A 19,500-nucleotide genomic window follows, 5' to 3' on the forward strand; every position below is an offset into this window, starting at 1 on the left:
ATCTTTCTCTTGTCATTTTCTACCTTCAACCACATGGATTCTATATTTTACCCAAGATTAATTTTGCTCTCATACTATTTCCAACTCAGAATAATAAAACTACCCTCCCTTCCTACCCATCCTTTCAAGAAGTCACATCCTCTGAACATTTGGTTGTCAGCTTAGATCTGTTTGGGGTTATGTTAATGCAATAGCAGTAAGATCACACGCATTAACCCCCATGTGTGCCGTTAAATCACTTATTTTGTTCTGAATCCAATGTGCATTTAAGTTAAGAGCCATTAATTTTGTCTTTTTACTATTTATTCCACTTTGACATGATTTGCTGCTGTTTTCTTATGCTTTTTGACCTTGGTATCATTACCAAAGTAGTTACCCTGCAATGCTGCCATTTCATTTTACTTTGTAAGCCTATCTGTCCCGTCTCCCAAACCTTCTTTAGCGCCTTGTAATTGTTTTAGTATCTTCTCTCACTTCCACCTTTTTTATTTACAGCTGTTTTTGGGATGTTATTTGTGTCTTATGCGGTGAAGATAGATACAGAATATCTGTTCCTCTGCCATTTCTTTATTAGTTTCCCAGATTTGCAGAGGGCCACATTTTCTTTACTTTCTTCTGTTTTTAAATGCCTGTGAAAACAATTTTTGTTTTATATTTCTAGCCAATTGTCTCTCATACGTTAATTTTTCCTCATTGTACTTTTAGTCATTGCTTGTTTTTCTTATATTCTGTGCAATCTTTTGGCCTATCATTGATCTTGCTGAACTGAAAGCCTTTTATTTCAATTTGATACTGTCTAAACTGCTTTACTAAGCCTCGGCTATTTGCATCCTTCCCCTAAAGTCCTCCTTCATCCATGGAATGTATCTTTGCAAATTTATGAAATGTCTCATTAAATGTATTCAATTCCATCTCTATTGACCTACCTGTAACTTAATTTCCAGGTTTAGTTTTACCAGCTCTGTCTTCTTTCAGTCATTAACTGCCCTTTATTTGCTTTTAAAATGCTACTCTCAGATCCACTGTTCTTTCCCTGAAACTGATTAAATTTTGCAGTCTTATTGTGATCACTGCTGAGCAGGAGCACCTTCATCATAAGATTAATTAATTCTGATTGCAAGTTACCAAATCTAAAATAACCTATTCTGTGGTTGGCTCAAGAATGTGTTGCTCTGAGAAACAGTCTCATAAGCACTCGCAGAAATCATCTTGGTGGCTTGTCATTCTCATTTGTCCAACCTACATATAGGTAGGATTCACCCATTATTATTGCCATACCGATCTGACAAGCCACTATTATCTCCCTGCAGATCCCTTCCTACATAATTGTTACTCTTTGAGCACTTATAAACTACTTCCACAAGGAACTCTGTGTCTTTAGATTAGATTAGATTCCCTACAGTGGAGAAACAGGCCCTTCAGCCCAAAAAGCCCACACTACCCCTTGGAGCATGCCACCCAGACCCATTCCCCCTATAACCCACACACCCCCGAACACTATGGGCAATTTAGCATGGCTGATCCACCTAGCCTGCACATCTTTGGACTGTGGGAGGAAACCCACGCGGACACGGGGAGAATACGCAAACTCCGCACAGTTACCCGAGGCTGGAATTGAACCAAGGTCCCTGGCACTGTGAGGCTGCAGTGCTAACCACTGAGCCACTGTGCCGACCCCTATTTACTATTTCTTATCTATACTCAAACAGAGGCAATGTTTTGATCTCACAGCTAAAATCATCTCTCTTGTAGTAATGATCTCAATAGCACAGCTTCCGCATACCCCAGTATTGGTGTCAGTCCTCCATAGGTTAAAACATACTCTTTCACAAACTTTGACCATGCATTAAAGTCTCTCATCTTACTTGCTCTGTGTCCAATTTGTTCATGGCTTAAATAACCCAGATATTATTTATTTTCGAGAGTGTGTCTTTCTTTTAATCACCTTGTTGCTTATATCCCACAAGCAGAAACTCTTCACCAGTCCTACCTACTTTTTGACTGAAAGTTCTTTTTCGCCAACCCAAGGCAGATGAGCTGAACTCTGCAACAAGGGAGGTACAACAGCCATCTGAACTCTTATTCACAGCTGCACAGAACTGTGTCCATCCCCTGATTATGCTATCTCTTAGTAGCATTGCATTCCTGTTAACTGGCTTTTGATACCATTATACCATAATCTTATTCATGTTGCAGCTTTTGTTTTCAACAATACAATTTGCAAGCACCTCAGACTTTTGGACACCGCAAAGACTGAGATTCTTCCTCTTCCACTTTCTCGATCCCCATATTTGTGAGGAGAGTACACAAGAGGTTTGGAGATGCTGACTGAATGGGCAAGTAGTGAAGAAGTAGTGACGACTACAACAGAACCTTGATCAGTTGGGCCAGTGGGCTGAGGCATGTCAGATGGGGAGTTTAAGTTAGATAAATGTGTGGTGCTGAGTTTTGGTAAGGCAAACCAGGACAGAACTTGTACAGTTAATCGTCGGACCCTGGGGGGAATTTCCAAACAAAGAGATCTAGGGGTGTCTGTGCATACTTCCTTGAAAGTGGAGTCGCAAGGAGATAGGGTGGTGAAGAAGGCATTTGGCACTCGTGCCTTCATTGGTCAGAACATTGAGTAAAGAAGTTGGGAAATCATGTTGTATCTGTACAGGACATTGTTGAGGCCACTTGTGGAATAATGTGTAGATTTCTATACGCCCTTCTGTAGGAAGGATGTTGTTAAACTTGAAAGGATGCAGAAAACATTTAAAAGGATGTTGCAGGGAAAGGAGGTTTTGAGCCATAGGGAGATGCTAAATAGGCTGGGACTTCTTCCATGGAGTGTCGGAGGGTGAGGGGTGACCTTATACAGGTTTATAATATCATGAGGGGCATGGAAAGAGTGATTAGCCAAGGTCACCCAAAACGAGGGACATAGGTTTAAGTTGAGAAGAAAAAGAGTTAAAAGGATCTGAGCGATAACATTGTCACACAGCAGGTGCTGCGTGTATGGAACAAGCTGCCGGAGAAAGTGGTGAAGACAGGTACAACTACAGGATTTAAAATGCATCTGGATGGGTAGCTGGATAGGAAGGATTTATAGGGATATGGACCAAATGCTGGCAAACAGGACCAGGCAAATTGGCATGTTTGATTAGCACAAATGAGTTGGACTGAAGGGTCTGTTTCCATGCTGCATGACTCTGAATATGGCAAGTTTTAAAAGACTTGCCTCATGGAATCAGCAGCCTCCATTTGTTCAGTGGTGGGAGTCGGGAGAGAGGGGGATGGAATTGCTGGGAAGGTGAGCTTTTCGTTTTAAAAGACATACCTCGTGGAATCAGCATGCTGAGCAGGAGCGGACACAGACAGCTGAGTAAGTGAGGTAATATATTTGGGTGGTTGCTTTACCCGAAACACTACCTAGGTAATGTCTCCCACCCACCCCCCTCCTCTAACCCGAAAAAAGGTTGTGAGCGCCGATTCGGTATGGTTACTAGTTTGTTTTATTCAATAGTCTGTTTGGGAATTCAGAACAGTGGGAATGGAGGTTAGGGCAGCCGTATGCTCATCATGTAGAATGTGGGAGGTGTAAGGGAATGGAACACTTTGCCTGCAATGGTTGTACCATTGTACCATTACCAGTACAGGTCACCACTAGACTTCATCTGCGGGAAGTGCACCCAACTCCAGCTCCTCGGAACCCGCGTTAGGGAACTGGAGCTGGATGAACTTCGGAACATTCAGGAGGCTGAGGGGGTAATTGAGAGGAGTTACAGGGAGGCAGTCACACCTCAGGTACAGGAAAAAAGGTAGATAGGTTAAAGTCAGGGGACGGAAAGGGAACAGGCAGACAGTGCAGGGAACAGGCAGACAGTGCAGGGATTCCCTGTGATCATTCCGCTCAATAACAAGTATACCGTTTTGGATACTGTTGGGGGCGATGACTTGCCAGTTGTAAGCCATGGAGTACAGGTCTCTGGCACAGAGTCTGTCTCTGTTGCCCAGAAGGGAAGGGGGGAAGAGGAGGAGAGCATTAGCCATTGGGACCCCATAGTTAGGGGGACAGATAGGAGTTTCTGTGGGAAGGAGAGAGACTCGCAGTTGGTGTGTTGCCTCCCAGCTGCCAGGGTCCATGATGTCTCAGATCGTGTTTTCGGGATCCTTAACGGGGAGGGAGAGCGGCCCCAAGTCGTGGTTCACGTAGGCACCAACGACATAGGTAGGAAAAGGGATGGGAATGTAAGGCAGAAATTCATGGAGCTAGGGTGGAAGTTGAGAGCTAAAACAAACAGAGTTTGTTCTATCAGGAAATAACATAGAACATAGAATATTACAGCACAGTACAGGCCCTTCGGCCTTCGATGTTGTGCCGACCTGCCATACCAATCTGAAGCCCATCTAACCTACACTATTCCATGTACATCTAGATGTTTGTCCAATGACGACTTAAATGTACTTAAAGGTGGCGAATCTACAACCATTGCAGGCAAAGTGTTCCATTCCCTTACTACTCTCTGAGTAAAGAAACTACCTCTGACATCTGTCCTATATCTTTCACCCCTCAATTTAAAGCTATGCCCCCTCGTGCTCGCCATCACCATCCTAGGAAAAATAACTAGGGCATTAGCAGATATCTTCACATCTTCTTTGATCACAAGTGAGATTCCAGAGGACTGGAGATAAGCTAATATTTTTCCCTTGTTTAAGAAAATAAGCAGGGATAATCCAGGAAATCATAGGCCAGTGACCCTGAAGTATGTCGTGGGAAAGCTCTTGGAGATAACAAAAACAAAGTTGCTGTAAAAGCTCAGCAGGTCTGGCCACATCTGTGAAAGAAAAAACTGAGTCAACGTTTCAGGTCTGGTGACCCTTCCTTAGGCCCTTTGTTTTCAGTATGTATAAATGATCTGAAGGAAAATGGGGGTGTCTGAATAGTAAGTTTGCAGATGACATGAAGGTTGGTGGAGTTGCTGATAGTACTGATCATTATGGAAGGATGCAAGAGGATTTAGATTGGTGACTTGGCACAGGAATGGCAGATGGAATTTATCCAGACAAATGTGAGACGATGCATTTTGGAGGATCAAATTTAGGTGTGAATTATATTATAAATGACAGAACCCTTAGGAACATTAACATACAAATGGATCTGGGCATGTAGAACCACAATTCCCTAAAAGTGGCAATACAGGTGGTCAAGGTGATTGAGAAGGCGCATGGCATCCTTGCCTTCGTTGGCGGGGCATGGAGTACAAAAGTTAGCAAACCATGTTGCAGCTATATAAAACCCTTGTAAGTCCGAATTTGGAGTACTGTGTGCAGTTTTGTTCACCACACCATCAGAAGGACGTGGAAGCTTTGGAGAGAACGCAGACAATGTTCACCAGGATATTGCCAGGACTGGGTTTGGTTGTGATGCAACCTTTTGTGAAATAGCCTATCACACTTCCCTGTCCAAATTCGCATGAGAGCCAAATACTGAACAACTACTGCTGAATGTGAAAGTGTAGCGCGGCGAAAGAAGATTGCTGAAGCTTTAGTTTTAACAGAACCACCCAGAGAGAAATTAGGCTGGGTATAAGCTGTAACTCGAGCCACCCATTGCTATCAGTGGGTTTGGTTAAAATCATGGCGTAAATAGAGCCAAGATGAAACCTAGAAAAGCATGAGTAACTTCTTTCATTTTTCAGCAGAGTGTATTTGCTTCAGAAAACTGGTACTGTAGAGGGCACACTTCACCACATTGTGAGGAAGCTTGTTTTTTCGGAGAGTGAAAATAAACATGCAAATGAGAATACAATTTCTGACATGATTTGTTTAATCACCTTGATGTTGCCTTCGTAAAATCATTTAGTGCAATAATAGTGATCAGATAGTCTTCTCTTTGTTCTATGGTTTAAGGAATACTTCCTTGCATCCAGAAATGCTAAATCTCTTCGCATCCTGGGTGCTTGTGTAGAATTTCCCAGTATTTGTTGAGATTCTCAGGAGTGTTATTTTAAGAATTGTGCAGACGCTCCATTGTGGATTCATCTGTATGCTCTGAGATTGCAAAAGGAGTCGGCTGGTATCATTTGATGCGTGAGAGTGAGGAAACGCGTTTGAGCATTGAGAAGCATCTACACAGTATTTTGCAAGAACCATGTTTCAATTTTGATGACGTTAATAGATTAAAGATGGGTTGAATGAGTGTGAAAGTCCTTTTGCTGGGAAATTCATCATGATGTTGCAAGAAAAGTTTGAATGGGCAAGCTCCTGAGATGATTACTGCATAGGATGAAGTTGAGGAAGTCTTTTAAAGTTCTTTCACGTGATGTGGATGCCACTGGCCAGGTGCCACACATTCTGCAGAACAGAAAGCCTAGAATGCAGATCATTGGCTGTTGCTTGGCCAGCAGGTCTATGTACAGGAAGCCCAGACTCTGCAGGGGCATGTCCTCCAGGTGAATTGTGTTTTTTGGACTGGTCATCAGAGAGAGTGGAGGGAGAGTGTGGTGCATGTTCACAGAAAACATAATGAGAAGCGGAGTTGCAATGGATGTACAGTCATCCAGAAGAATGTTAGGAAAGGAATTCTGGAACACAATGGCAGTGAAGGAACAGTGATTGTCCAACCAAGCCAGAATGGTGAGCATTTTGGAGTGGAGCTTGCAAGATGGTTCCTGTGCATCTGGTGCCTTTGTGCTTTTAATTAGTAGAGACCATGTGTTTGAAAGAAACTGTCAAAGGAATCTTAGTGAGTTGCTACAATGCACTTTGGTGGAAGGGGTGAATGTTTAGGTGTAGATCGGATCCTGATGAAGAAGGCTGATTTATCTGGGTTGGTGTCTTGTTCGCTGGGTGTTGTTGGAGCTAGACTTATCTAATAAAATGGAGAGTATTCAATCACACTGTTGATTTTACGTAATAGGTGGTGGAAAGGCTTTGGAGAATCAGAAGGTGAGTCGGTCCACGCAGAATTACCAGTCTCTAAGTACCTTTTGTAGCTGCAGTATGCATATGATTGGTTCAGCTCAGTTTTTCAAAAAAGGTAATTGTCAGGATATTGATAGTCGAGAAATACGCCTGTGGAATTCATCAACATAATGTAGAAGACAAGAAACACACAAAATAAGGTTGAACAGGGAGGTGCTGCATGCACTCACTGGCTGTATGCTGATTATTTGGGAGTGCATTAATCTTTTTCGATTACAGGGCATAGGTAACACATTGTCCCAGTTCTAGACAACAAAACTTCCAATTATAAATTCCCAGTAAAGTTCAAAGTCATATCACTGCTTCTTTTCGTGCTCTGTGGAAGGTAAAGCTCAATTTATATAATGATTGCAAACATCAGAAAATATATAGGTAACCTATCTATAAATGACTAAAGGAAAAGAATAATTACATCAGAAAGAATACACAAGTGAATGAAACTTCATTTCTCAGCCACATTGCCGTTGAATGCCCAACTTTCATTATACATTTTCAGGATTATAGATGGTTGAATGGAAATTCAATGACTAAATCTGTAATAAAGTTTTTTCTCAGTTATGCTGACAATGAAATTACCGTTGATTGTTGTAAAGACACATCTGGTTTACTAATGTCCTTTAGGGGAAGAAATCTGCCATCCTTACCAAGCCTGGCCTGTATGTGACTCTAGATCGCCAGCAAAGTTTTTAAACTCTTAACTGGCTTCTGAAATGGCCTCAAAATCCATTCAGTCCGAGGGAATTGAAAGAGGGTAACAAATGCTGGCCTTGTCAGTGACACAAACGGCCCATGAAAGAATTTAAAAAAGCATCAGTAACCAGATATTCACAGTGGTAAACTCCAAATTGTCTCATCTGAAATCTGTCATTGAAGACAGCAGGAGGTATTTCTCAGCAACTGTATGTCCTTCAAATGAGATGTCTGTCAGATGAGGATTTGCAGACCTGAACCTCCACTTGGAGAACTTCTGATTTTGATGGTAACATCAAGTTAAGTATACTTTTAAGTTCAACATTTCCATGCAGAAGCAGAGTAGGAGATCTTCCAACCCTTTTTCCAGCACCTCTTCTATACTTCCCAGCCACTGGTAAAATGGTGGTAGTAATAGGAATATAACAGAAGTTTATTTCAAGGAGATGTTCCCTTCTGCCTGGCGTTATCCTCTTAATGGTAGGTATAAATAAATAGGCATAGTTGGAACATAGTGTAGTAGACCCACTGCCCTCCCACTCAACAAACTTCATGTCTTGCTGCTGATTGTCCTACCACCAATGTCAACAAGTTTAGGGATTTTAGAAATGTACCAAAAGTTTGTTTTTGCTCAACACTTCATTAGAAAGAAAGAAAATGGAGTTTATGCTGGAGTGTCAGTCTCAACAATATTGCAAGAAATCAGACTCCAGTTTGAGTTTAAAGTGCAGATTTGATTTTAAAATAGTTATGCTGGTGGTTCCATTTATTAATACCCACCCAAATGTGGATCCATGACATTCAGCAATGTCAAGTTTTGGACTGTGCTGAGTAAGATATTCTCAGGCACCGTGCTAAGGCAGCACTACAATTAGTTTCAGAACTCCCAGATGCACTGCTTTGGAGAGTTCAATATCAACCTGTTCCTGGCCCATAAGAAATGGAGGGAAGGAGATAAATACAATGGAGGAATCATGTGAATAATTTGGCCTTATGACTCCTAATAGCAATTTTTCAGAGAATTTCGGAGACCATCTAAAAAGCAAGTTACTTTCAAACGTGCAATATGGAAATAGATTGGCAGAGTCACAATGTGCTTGGGTTGGTTGAGGAAATCAAGGTGCCCCACTGCCCTGAACAAATATTTGGCTGTGGATAAGTTGATAACATCTGCCAGATAATGAAATCAATAATTTTCAAAGACTCTCCAGAGAACTATCAGCTTGCTAATAGCTTGTAAAATCCTCAGCAACTAAATTACAACCATAAGTCTTAATTTGCTGTCCATACTGCTCCAAAGTTTAATTATTCAAAATTAGCTTAAATGCGTAATTACCTCAGTAGCATTGGAGGCTGTAATCCCAATTCTCTGGCTAACTCCACTAATCATCCTATTCCTAGCAAACTAGTTATCTGGTTCCTCTTTAATATTCATTGTCAGGAAACACTTGACCAAAATTGTAAGAAGCTTTATTTACTAATGCTGTGACATCAATTTGATATTGCTGCAATATGAAACATACAGGCAGTAAAAGACCAGCTGGTCCCAGCAGCCCTGCCTCTCATGTCGTAATGTCATTTGCAGCTTAGAACCATCCTACATCCTTGTCCCTTGCTGCAGTAAAATTGAGAGAAACCCAGTCTAGCAAGGGCTTAAAAACCTCTTTGGAGAATTCCATTAGGACTCCTCATGCTCGCGAAACCAGCCCAGTTAGTCACCTGGATCAGTTTTTGAACTACAGTGACTTGCTGCATTACATAATCTTTGTCCCAATCAAAATGCAGAGGTTTCAACTGGCATTTTATTTTCTAGCTCAATCATACAAAGCTACCTATCACAGATGCATCTCCTTTGACAGGACTGATGGCATTGACCAATTCTTAGACCTTGTAGAGATAAGTTGAGGACTGAGGACTATGTTATTTGCCTGAACTCAAAGTGCAATATGGAGGTACAAATAAACAGATGTAATGGTATTCTGAACATATTTAAACATGCATGAGACTTTGCTAAGATGTGACCATGTTGACTAATGCCCTACCTAGAATCCTCCTTTCTCACTTGGATACATGTTTTTTTTGTGAGCTATGAACAATTTTGTTACACGTCTGCCATTGTTTCTCAACCATCTCAGCTGCTAAACTATTTTCCCAAATCTCTAGAGGCACAATCATTTGAGAAGTATTTAGATGCATACTTCTGACGCCAAAACATACAAGGCTATGGAAAAGCTACAGGAAAATGTGAATAGAATAGTTTGGTACATTTTTTGACAGGCATAAACTCAGTGGGCCGAATGGTCTTTTTGTATGCTACAGATCTCTGTGACTGACAGCCAACTAGCTCTGCCCATATTACTTTCCTGTTACTATCATTTAAGTATAGCAAATCGTCGCTAAGCCATATTTCCCCCCCTCAAACCAAAAACTAAGTTTCGTAATGTTATGGTCACTGTCACATCATACACCCTAGGGAATCTTTTATTCTGTGATATTTATTAAACCTACATTATTGTACAGATCCAAAATAGCCTGATCCTTGGTTAGGGATCCATGAATTATTACTCTAGAAAACTGTAGAATACACACTCTGGGTTCTGCTATCTAGCAAGTGGCAAGTTATTCCCAGTACAGTGATTGAGTAGAATCACAGAATCCCTACAGTGAAAGTAGAGGCCATTCAGCCCATCAAGTCTGAACTGACTCTTCGAAGAGCATCCCATGCTATCACTGAAATCCCACATTTACCATAGCTAATCCAAGTACCCTGCATACTCATGGACACTATGGGGCAATTTAGCACAGCCAGGCCACCTAGGCTGCATATCTTTGGACTGTGGACGGAAACTGGAGCACCTGGAAAAAACCCCCACAGGAATGGTGAGAACGTGCAAACTCCACACAGATCTAAGGCTGAAGTTGAAACTAGGTTCCTTGCACTGTGACACAACAGTGGTAATCACTGACCCACTGTGATGCCCCTAATAGAATTGGGCTAGCATCAGACATGTGGAACAATTTAGAGACAGGATAGGTATTTAATTCAGAAAGATTGGTACAATACTGTGAGAAATCCCAGGCCTTGCAGAGTGAAACTCAAAGAAATTGACATTTGACCAAAATATGACAAGATTCAGCTCAAGGTCTCCATGTGAAGCCATGTCTCTATGCTTTAGGCTTCTGATAAATAACCTGTTTGAACTTGACATACTTTCCAGCTCAGTGACAACACCCAGCATAAACTGAGTAAATTTTCTGAAGAAGGGTCTAGGCCCGAAACATCAGCCTTTCTACTCCTTTGGTGCTGCTTGGCCTGCTGTGTTCATCCAGCTGTACACCTCGTTATCTCATAAACTGGCATAACTTCATTCTTTTCAATGCTACTCCACTGTATATTTTTCCATACGTATGCCTATGTACTTTGTGTACCACACTTCTTTCCAATCTGTATTTGTGTTGATATTTTGCGAAGAACTTGTTTAAGAAAGGATCAAGGCAAAAGATGGAAAATTATAGGCCGATTAGCCTAATCTCGGTAGTTGGTAAAATTCTAGAATCCATTGTCAAGGATGAGATTTCTAAATTCCTGCAAGTGTAGGGTCAGATTAAAACAAGTCAGCATGGTTTTGGTAAGGGGAGGTCGTGCCTGACAAACCTGTTAGAATTCTTTGAAGAGGTAACAAGTATGTTAGACCAGGGAAACCCAGTAGATGTTATCTATCTAGACTTCCAAAAGGCCTTTGATACACTGCCTCACGGGAGGCTGCTGAGCAAGGTGAGGGCCCATGGTGTTCGAGGTGAGCTACTGGCTTGGATTGACGATTGGCTGTCTGACAGAAGGCAGAGAGTTGGGATAAAAGGCTCTTTTTCAGAGTGACAAGTGGTGTCCCGCAGGGTTCAGTGTTGGGGCCGGAGCTATTCACCTTATATATTAATGATCTGGATGAAGGGACTGGGGGCATTCTGGCGAAGTTTGCCGATGATACGAAGATAAGTGGACAGGCAGGTAGTACTGAGGAGGTGGGGAAACTGCAGAAAGATTTAGAGATAATGTTGTAGGGGGACAAAGGTGAGCCCCTTGCTAAGGACTGACCGTTCGTCCTCAGTCAGTGGGAGGTCTGGGGGGATGGTGAAGATGCGGCAGGGCTCAGTGTGGCTGAAGACAGTTTAGGAGAGTGGTCCAGGAAATGGCTGATGAAATTCAATGTGAGTAAATGTGAGGTTTTGCACTTTGGAAAAAAGAATATTTGCATGGAATATTTTCTAAACGGTGAGAAAATTCGCAAATCAGAAGTGCAAAGGGATCTGGGAGTGATGGTCCAGGATTCTCTAAAGGTTAACTTGCAGGTAGAGTCTGTAATTAAGAAAGCGAATGTAATGTTGTCGTTTATCTCAAGAGAGTTGGAATATAAAAGCAGTGAAGTGCTTCTGAGGCTTTATAAGGCTCTAGTTAGGCCCCATTTAGAATACTGTGTCCAATTTTGGGCCCCACATCTCAGAAAGGACATACTAGCCCTGGAGCGTGTCCAGCGGAGATTCACACAGATGATCCCTGGAATGGTAGGTTTAACGTATGATGAACGGCTAAGGATCCTGGGATTGTACTCATTAGAGTTTAGAAGGTTGAGGGGAGATCTAATAGAAACTTACACGATAAAGTATGGTTTAGAAGGGGTGGATACTAGGAAGTTGTTTCCGTTAGGCAGGGAGACTAGGACCCGTGGGCACAGCCTTAAAATTAGAGGAGATAAATTTAAAACTGAAATTAGACGACATTTCTTCAGCCAGAGAGTGGTGGGCTTGTGGAATTCATTGCCATGGAGTGCAGTGGAGGCCGGGACGTTGGATGCCTTCAAGGCAGAGATTGACAAATCCTTGATCTCAAAAGGAATCAAGGGCTACGGGGAGAGTGCAGGGAAGTGGTGTTGAAATGCCCATCAGCCATGATTTAAATGGCGGAGTGGACTTGATGGGCCGAATGGCCTTACTTCCACTCCCATGTCTTATGGTCTTAAAGGCTTTGGAAATTCTATCTTCCTGAATCAGGAGGACATACGATAAAGTTATGTCAAAATCCTATGGCTAATAGAACAGCAAAAACTAACCAACAGCCTCGTAATAAATTGCAATGCTGCATAAAACTGATTATACAAGAAGAATCCAGACTATAAGACGATGACATAAAGATATATGCCAGGTAACTTAATTATTGATGTACATAACATTCATTTGCTTAGAGTCATAGAGATGTACGGCATGGAAACAGGCCCTCCAGCCAGGGGCAAGAAGCAAAAGTACTCATGAATGTCAAGAAAGGAAAAATCAGACGTTCAAATCACACGTTCAAATCACAAGATTGATGCATTCCTGAGGAAGGGAGTAATAAAAGAATGTTCTGAGAATATTTAGAATTTTCACAAAGATGATATCTTAATTTTAAGTGATTTAATACTTATTGGATGTGCGTGTTGCTGGCAAGACCAGCATTTGTTCCCCATTGCTAATGGCCCTTGAGAAATGTTGATGATTTGCCTTGTTGAATAGCTGCAATCCATGTATTACAGGTGCACTCTCCGTGCTATTAGATTTTTGACATAGTAACAATGAAGGAATGGTAGTCTGGCATTTACAAGTCAGTATGTTGTGTGATTTGGAGGGGACCCTAAAAGTGATGGTCTTCCCGTCTGTATACAGCCTCATGCTTTAGGGAGATGGAGGTTGTATGTTTGAAAGGGGCTGTCACAGAATGTTTACCCTATAGCTGCAAGTACATTTTAGTGATGGTTCACTATACTTCTAAAACTGCAGCAGAGAATGTGAATGTTCAAGTTGATAGATGTGTCAACCAATTGAGCTGCTATTTCCTGGATTGTACTGCTTTTTCCTGGATGATATTATGCTTCTCAATCGCCAGGCAAATTGAAAGTATTTTATCAGACTTCTGATTTGTTGTACATGGTGAACAGGCATTTGGAGTTGTGAACTGCTTTACTTACAGCTGAATTCCCAGTGTCTGACCTGCTCTAGCAGCCATTGCATTGTTTCTGGTCAATGGCAACCTCAGGATATTGATAATGGGGTATTCAGGCTGTAATGAAGTCAGGACCTTATAAAACAGTTTCAGTGAGCAGGTTTCTGCTATGTAAATGATGATTGATATCACTGGCAGATATGTTCTTCAGTTCTTGGCCAGCTCAGTCAGTTGTGGTGCATTCAAGTTTCCCAGACAGTGCATTCCATGCCTTTACTGCCTTCAATTCTTCTTTCAAGTATTGATCAACATAAAAGAGTACTTATTCATCAAATGACTGAGGGCAAACAATCCATGTTCTGATTTAATGATGTGAAATTTTGTGAGATCTGAATTCAATGTCTGGGACTCCATTTTGACTGTCCTCCATTATACCACTATCTGTATAAAGCATGTCCTAGAGTTGGGGCAAGACATAGCCAGGGATGATGATATCGGAGTTTGGTACAACATTTGTAATTTATGATTTAGTCAGTAGGACTTTGTCAGGCTACTGCTTGTTTGGTCTTGAGATAGCTCTTCAAATTTTGTTAGTTAGAATTTTGCAGGGTCACTTGGGCCGGATGTGTTATAGTTATTTCTGGTGCCTGATTTGATGCAGGGTGGTCCATCTGAATTGTTCCTTTTCGACTTTGTTAGCTGTTTGGTATGTAGTGGTTGTCGCATGACCATCAAACAGGAGAGGGAAAGTGAAACTGCCAAGAGCCCTTGCAACAATGAGGGATGTTATGATTAAGAGAGGCTGTGATGGATACAGTATAATGAATAAACTGGGTTTCGGGTAGCACTGGTGTCAGACGAGAGTACAGAAGTACTATCCTGCTGAACATTCCTCCTTGGGGGAGAACTGGTACTAATTTGAAAATTCAGTAAAGAACCCATACAGTGTGGGAACAAACTATTTGGCCCAACAAGTCCACACTGACTCTCGGAAGAGCATCCCACCCAGACTTACTCCCTACCCTATCCCTGCAACCCTGCATTTTCCATGGTTAACCCATCTAACCTACATATTTTTGGACACAATGGGCAATTTAGCATGGCCAATCCATTTCACCTGTACAGCTTTCGGCTGTGGGAGGAAACCGGAGCACCCGGAGGAAACCCACGCAGACACTTGGAGAATGTGCATACTCCACACAGACAGTTGCCCGAGGCTGGAATTGAACCCGAGTCTCTGGCACTGTGAGGCAGCAGTGCTAGCCACTCAGCCACTGCGCCACTCCGAACATCGGATGAAAACCTCCTTTCTCCGCCAACTGCAGGGTTGCATGTGAAATGAATTCAAGTTTGGCCAGTGCATTCAGTGAACTGTTTTGTACCTTCACTCAGAATCACAAGAATACAAAAAAATGAAAAAGGGTTATTTATACTACTGGACATTATATTTGAATTAATTAGTTAATGCTGTATTGAGAGTTTTCATTCTTTATCTAAAGCTTATTACACCTGCTGTGCAAGTCCTTTATAGTCACATTACGTAGCTAACATTGAAAGGTATTCTCCCAATACCAGAACATCATACCTTAAGCAATACAGAATAAAAGAGAAAAAGAACTCGCAAAATGTTCATGAAGTTCTTTTGAAAATAATTTGATTGTAATTGATTATTGTTTTCTTTTTACCTTGATTTCTCTCTGAATTGTTGCAAACCTAATGCTACTGTTAAGACTTGCTCATAATTTTCAAATATATTTAGTAACCGGCTAAAATGCTGGCACATTACTCAACCGCATGGATAAGAGGGCAGGCTGATTTGTTCTGTTTCTCTCTTTCCACAGGAGGTCTCCAGCCACAAATCAACCAGCCATTCCTAGAATCAGCCTCACAGGTAGTAATATCATTTCTTAATTGCCTAATGTTTCAATAGTTTCCAGAAAATTATCTGCCTAGTGTTGAAGTGCATTTGTTGACTTTGAAGCTTTTGCTCAAATAAATTGCTTCCTGACATGGGTGGTGTGGCAGGTCTTCCTCTTGGAATTGAATGTGACTGGGAGAATGAATAGACCGTACAGAAAAGGACATGCTGCTACAAAAGGAAGACCAGATTTACAAAGGATCTTTACCTCAACTTGAGCAAAACTCTTCACAGTTCTTAGCTATCTGGCAACTACTATAGTCACGAATGGAAGTCTGAAGCAAGGCAAGGACCATATTGTGGCTTTCAGTGATTGTGGCTCTTAACTTTATGTGTCTCACTCCTTCCAGGCTGCTGCTACAAACAGTAAAGCATTTTGCACATTATATTCAAGACTATAGTCTGGAATCCATGCATATGTGCACAGCAGGCCTCTAATGAGAGCCTTTTTGCCAGAGGCAAAATTATCAAGTGTACCACTGACACCCTGACTGACTTTACAGCTAAGCAGTACCCATTTGTGTGGGTACCAAGGTTTGTGGTGGTATGATGCACAATCTTGCTATTATAAGGGAGCAGTCATTCCCACTATTTATCAGATGAGAATCAGAGGAACAGCTGCAAGAGGAAATGGAATTCAACAGGAATTGGAAGAGAAGGACTATACAAGTAGATAATCTCTTTCTGCCTTACATTGTGTAATGTAATAACTAATAAACAATACAAAAACCTGAACCAAACCTCCCAATTCACCAGCAGACTGATTGACCGAACATGCCAGCTCAATGCAGCATATGAGCCACTCTTCATAATAAACTTTGCTGCCATTATCCTCAAGTATAGAAAACCACAAGACATGCTTGGTCTAGTGTGGTAAAGATAAACCTGGCCTAAATAGTAGAGACTCATGTAGTTAGCAGAAGATATTTATTGAATGTTAACAGCTAGCTACAGGTTACGTTAATGTGAGAGTTATTGTCATAAAGACTTTGCAAAGGACCAGGTGTTTGGTCTTACACCTTTTGAGATCTTAAAATAAAATCAAATGACATCATCATGGTGGGCATTGCTTTTGGTATTCCTCTGTATTCACCTTTTCAGGCTCATGTACAGCCGTTCCATGCTGCTTGTTTCTCCCACCAGTAAACACGTATTGCAATCAAAATTTGTATAAATGTGTACCTTTTTGTAAGTTTAATTTGTCTAAAATTTATGAACTATGAATCTCCATTTCAGCAGTCAATGCAATTGGGGATGCAAGATCAAAGGGACCTGATTGTATTTGTGCAGGGATAATGGAAGGTGGCAGGAAAGGTGAAGAGTACAGTTAATAGTGTACAGTATCCAGCTTTATTAATAGGGACGTAGAGTACAAGAGCATGGGCAGCATGGTCAAATTGGGCTGAAGGGCCTGTTTCCATGCTGTAGACTTCTATATGCCTCTGTTAGTGATCCTCACTGACCCTGGCATGAGTGGCAGAAAGCTGCTAACCTTCAATTGAATGAGGAGATTGCCAGTATCCATGAGAACAACCTCAAACAGTTGTGGGCTTAGAACATTTGCTGTGGAATGCACCAAACCTGGCCCAGGATACAGCACTCTAGGTTGGCCGCCTGTCAGAATGCATGCTGGCAAAGTGGCAGAGACAGAAGCAAAAATGCAGGAAACAGGTTGATGGACTCCTCTGATGTTCTGGCCTCCATCATTCATAAATTACTTCAGCCCCACCAGTGATCTAATATCTTCAACAGTGTCCTTCCCATGATGGCCAGCATGTCACCTCCATGGAGATAAAATATAAAAATTCAGTAGTCCTATTTCAGTTCATTGCAACCGCCTGCTGTTACGTTTCACTTTGTTCTATGAGAAAAATAGAAATGCATCAGTGAGTGTCCTGCAATGAGTTGGATGATGTGGCTGTATTAGTTGAACAGCTGTCCGTTAGCGCTCAGTGAGAATGGTGTGAGACTTGTAACGGTGAGAAGCCTGTGAGGAACAAAAACAAATTGCTGGAAAAACCCATTTGGTCTGGCAGCATCTGTGAAGACAAAGAGAGTTAACATTTTGGGTCCAGTGCCCCTTCAGAACAGAATAGCTAAATTACTGTGACATCAATTCATGAAATAAGTGCGTCATCAGTTTTAATTACATTTTAAAATTAATTTTGCTTCAGTTTGTTCTAATAACCAAACCGCCCAAATTTGCGATTAACTTTAAAACATTGTACTTATCCTACTGTCTACCGACTGGGATTTCCCACTTTGATATGAGCAATACAGGATTCTAATTGGCTACAACTGATGCGAAGGCAGGTTTTCCCTTGGAACGCTTAAAATAAACAGATTAAATGGGCCAATCTTGAAATACTCATCTATCTTACATGGATTAATAAACTTGCCTTACTATGCTGGAAAGGAAGAGTTCCTTGATAACATGAACTAGCATATTGAGAAATTATATCACCTTATTTTTGTTAAACATTGTCTTGTAGTGAATGTAGAAAAAACTACCAACCACAAGTACAGTATTTGGGCTGAGTCACTCTCAAAGTTGCATTTTACTGTATTTGTTAGGGCTGAGATGCTCATTGTTCCTGTCAGCTGCTGTTGATTCAAGGCTCATTCACAGTAACTGTACGTCATGAAAGCAGGAAAATCCAGCTCTGTATCTGTTTTTCTCCCCTAGTGTTTCCTGGTTATGAGCACAGATGGGTGCACTTTCCTCTATCCTGTTTTGATGGCAAAATACAAAAGTACTAAAAACAAACTTTCTACCTGTGGGGTTTTCTGTTTATTCCCGTGTCACGTGAAAATTACAAAACATAGTTTGAACATAACATGTCCACGGAAAAATAAGGCAAGATTTACTATTAAATCCTTTTTAAAAATACTTTTAGAAGTGTATTTCCAGCAATAAAAAACTGATGGAGATAAATTTACACCTATTTGATTAGGAAAAGAGGAAAAGTAACATTTCCCTTCGTATCCGGTGTTTTGTCTTGTGTCTGCCTGGCTAAGTCAATGTTAGCAGATTTTTCCTGTTTTGTCAGTTTTTAGGAAGTTAGTGTAAGTCAGAGAGTCGCCTGTAATGTGATTTGTTAAATAAATGATAAAAACAGTGCAACAATAAAAACAAGAGAAATTAAAAAGTTGAGAAATCCAATGCACGAGCAACATATAAACAAAGAAATTGCAAATACTGTCTGATAAAAGAAAAGAACTGGGTGATCCAGACCTTTAGCACAACTGTTCTTTCACTGGAAAATCTCGGTTCAAGGCTAAATCAGATTGATGAGGTGAAAGTATATCTGATAGAATCTTATTCTAATGGATGTGTTCTACAGACCAAAATGGCTTAAAAATTGATAACCACTTGGTTATCTGTTTCAGAAAGACAACACAATTTGGCACGCTTCATTTTTTTACAGTCAGCTGTGGCCCTTCCTGACCAGCAAATTGAAGTTAGCAAAGATTAAGCAGAATAAAATGGTGAATGATCTGGCTTTTGCAGAAAGCAGGATTTCACATTTTGATTAAGTTTGAGGGTGAGGGAAAGCATTAGAACAACCAGACAGACCTAATTTCAATGCTCAGTGCTGCTGGGATTGCCACTGCCCGTGAAATATTCTGCACCTGATGGAATTGTCCATGAGCCATCCTGACTGAAACAGAATGTTCCTGTGCAAGCAAATGCTGGACCACCCAAGAGAAAGGGAAATCCGTGCATCTTTTAGCGTATTAGTTTTGAAATGATGTATGTCTCTCAATGAATAAGTGAGAGTAAATGGGTGAATCAGTAAATTTCATCTGGAAGGAGGACGGCATACCAAGTGACCTCTGATTGTGATCATTTCTCAAAAGAATGGAAAACTGTTTGTGGTAACAACAGAAGAGATTCCGTGCTATCCACCACAGAAAAGTCATCCCAAGAATCTTCCTTGGTTTCCTCCTCCCA

General features: G+C 41.2%; 1 protein-coding gene across 3 annotated transcripts in view; it reads left to right on the forward strand.

Moving 5' to 3' along the window:
* pde4ba (phosphodiesterase 4B, cAMP-specific a) overlaps window positions 1-19,500 on the forward strand; it is a 504,383-nt gene that overhangs the window by 374,071 nt on the left and 110,812 nt on the right. For all 3 annotated transcript variants that reach the window (XM_059647868.1, XM_048539254.2, XM_048539255.2), the window contains one exon: window positions 15,469-15,518. In XM_059647868.1, coding sequence (XP_059503851.1) covers window positions 15,469-15,518 — 50 coding nt within the window. The remainder of the gene's footprint in view (window positions 1-15,468; window positions 15,519-19,500) is intronic.

Source organism: Stegostoma tigrinum, chromosome 8 (genome assembly GCF_030684315.1).
Source record: "Stegostoma tigrinum isolate sSteTig4 chromosome 8, sSteTig4.hap1, whole genome shotgun sequence".
In the NCBI taxonomy this organism is placed as follows: domain Eukaryota; kingdom Metazoa; phylum Chordata; class Chondrichthyes; order Orectolobiformes; family Stegostomatidae; genus Stegostoma; species Stegostoma tigrinum.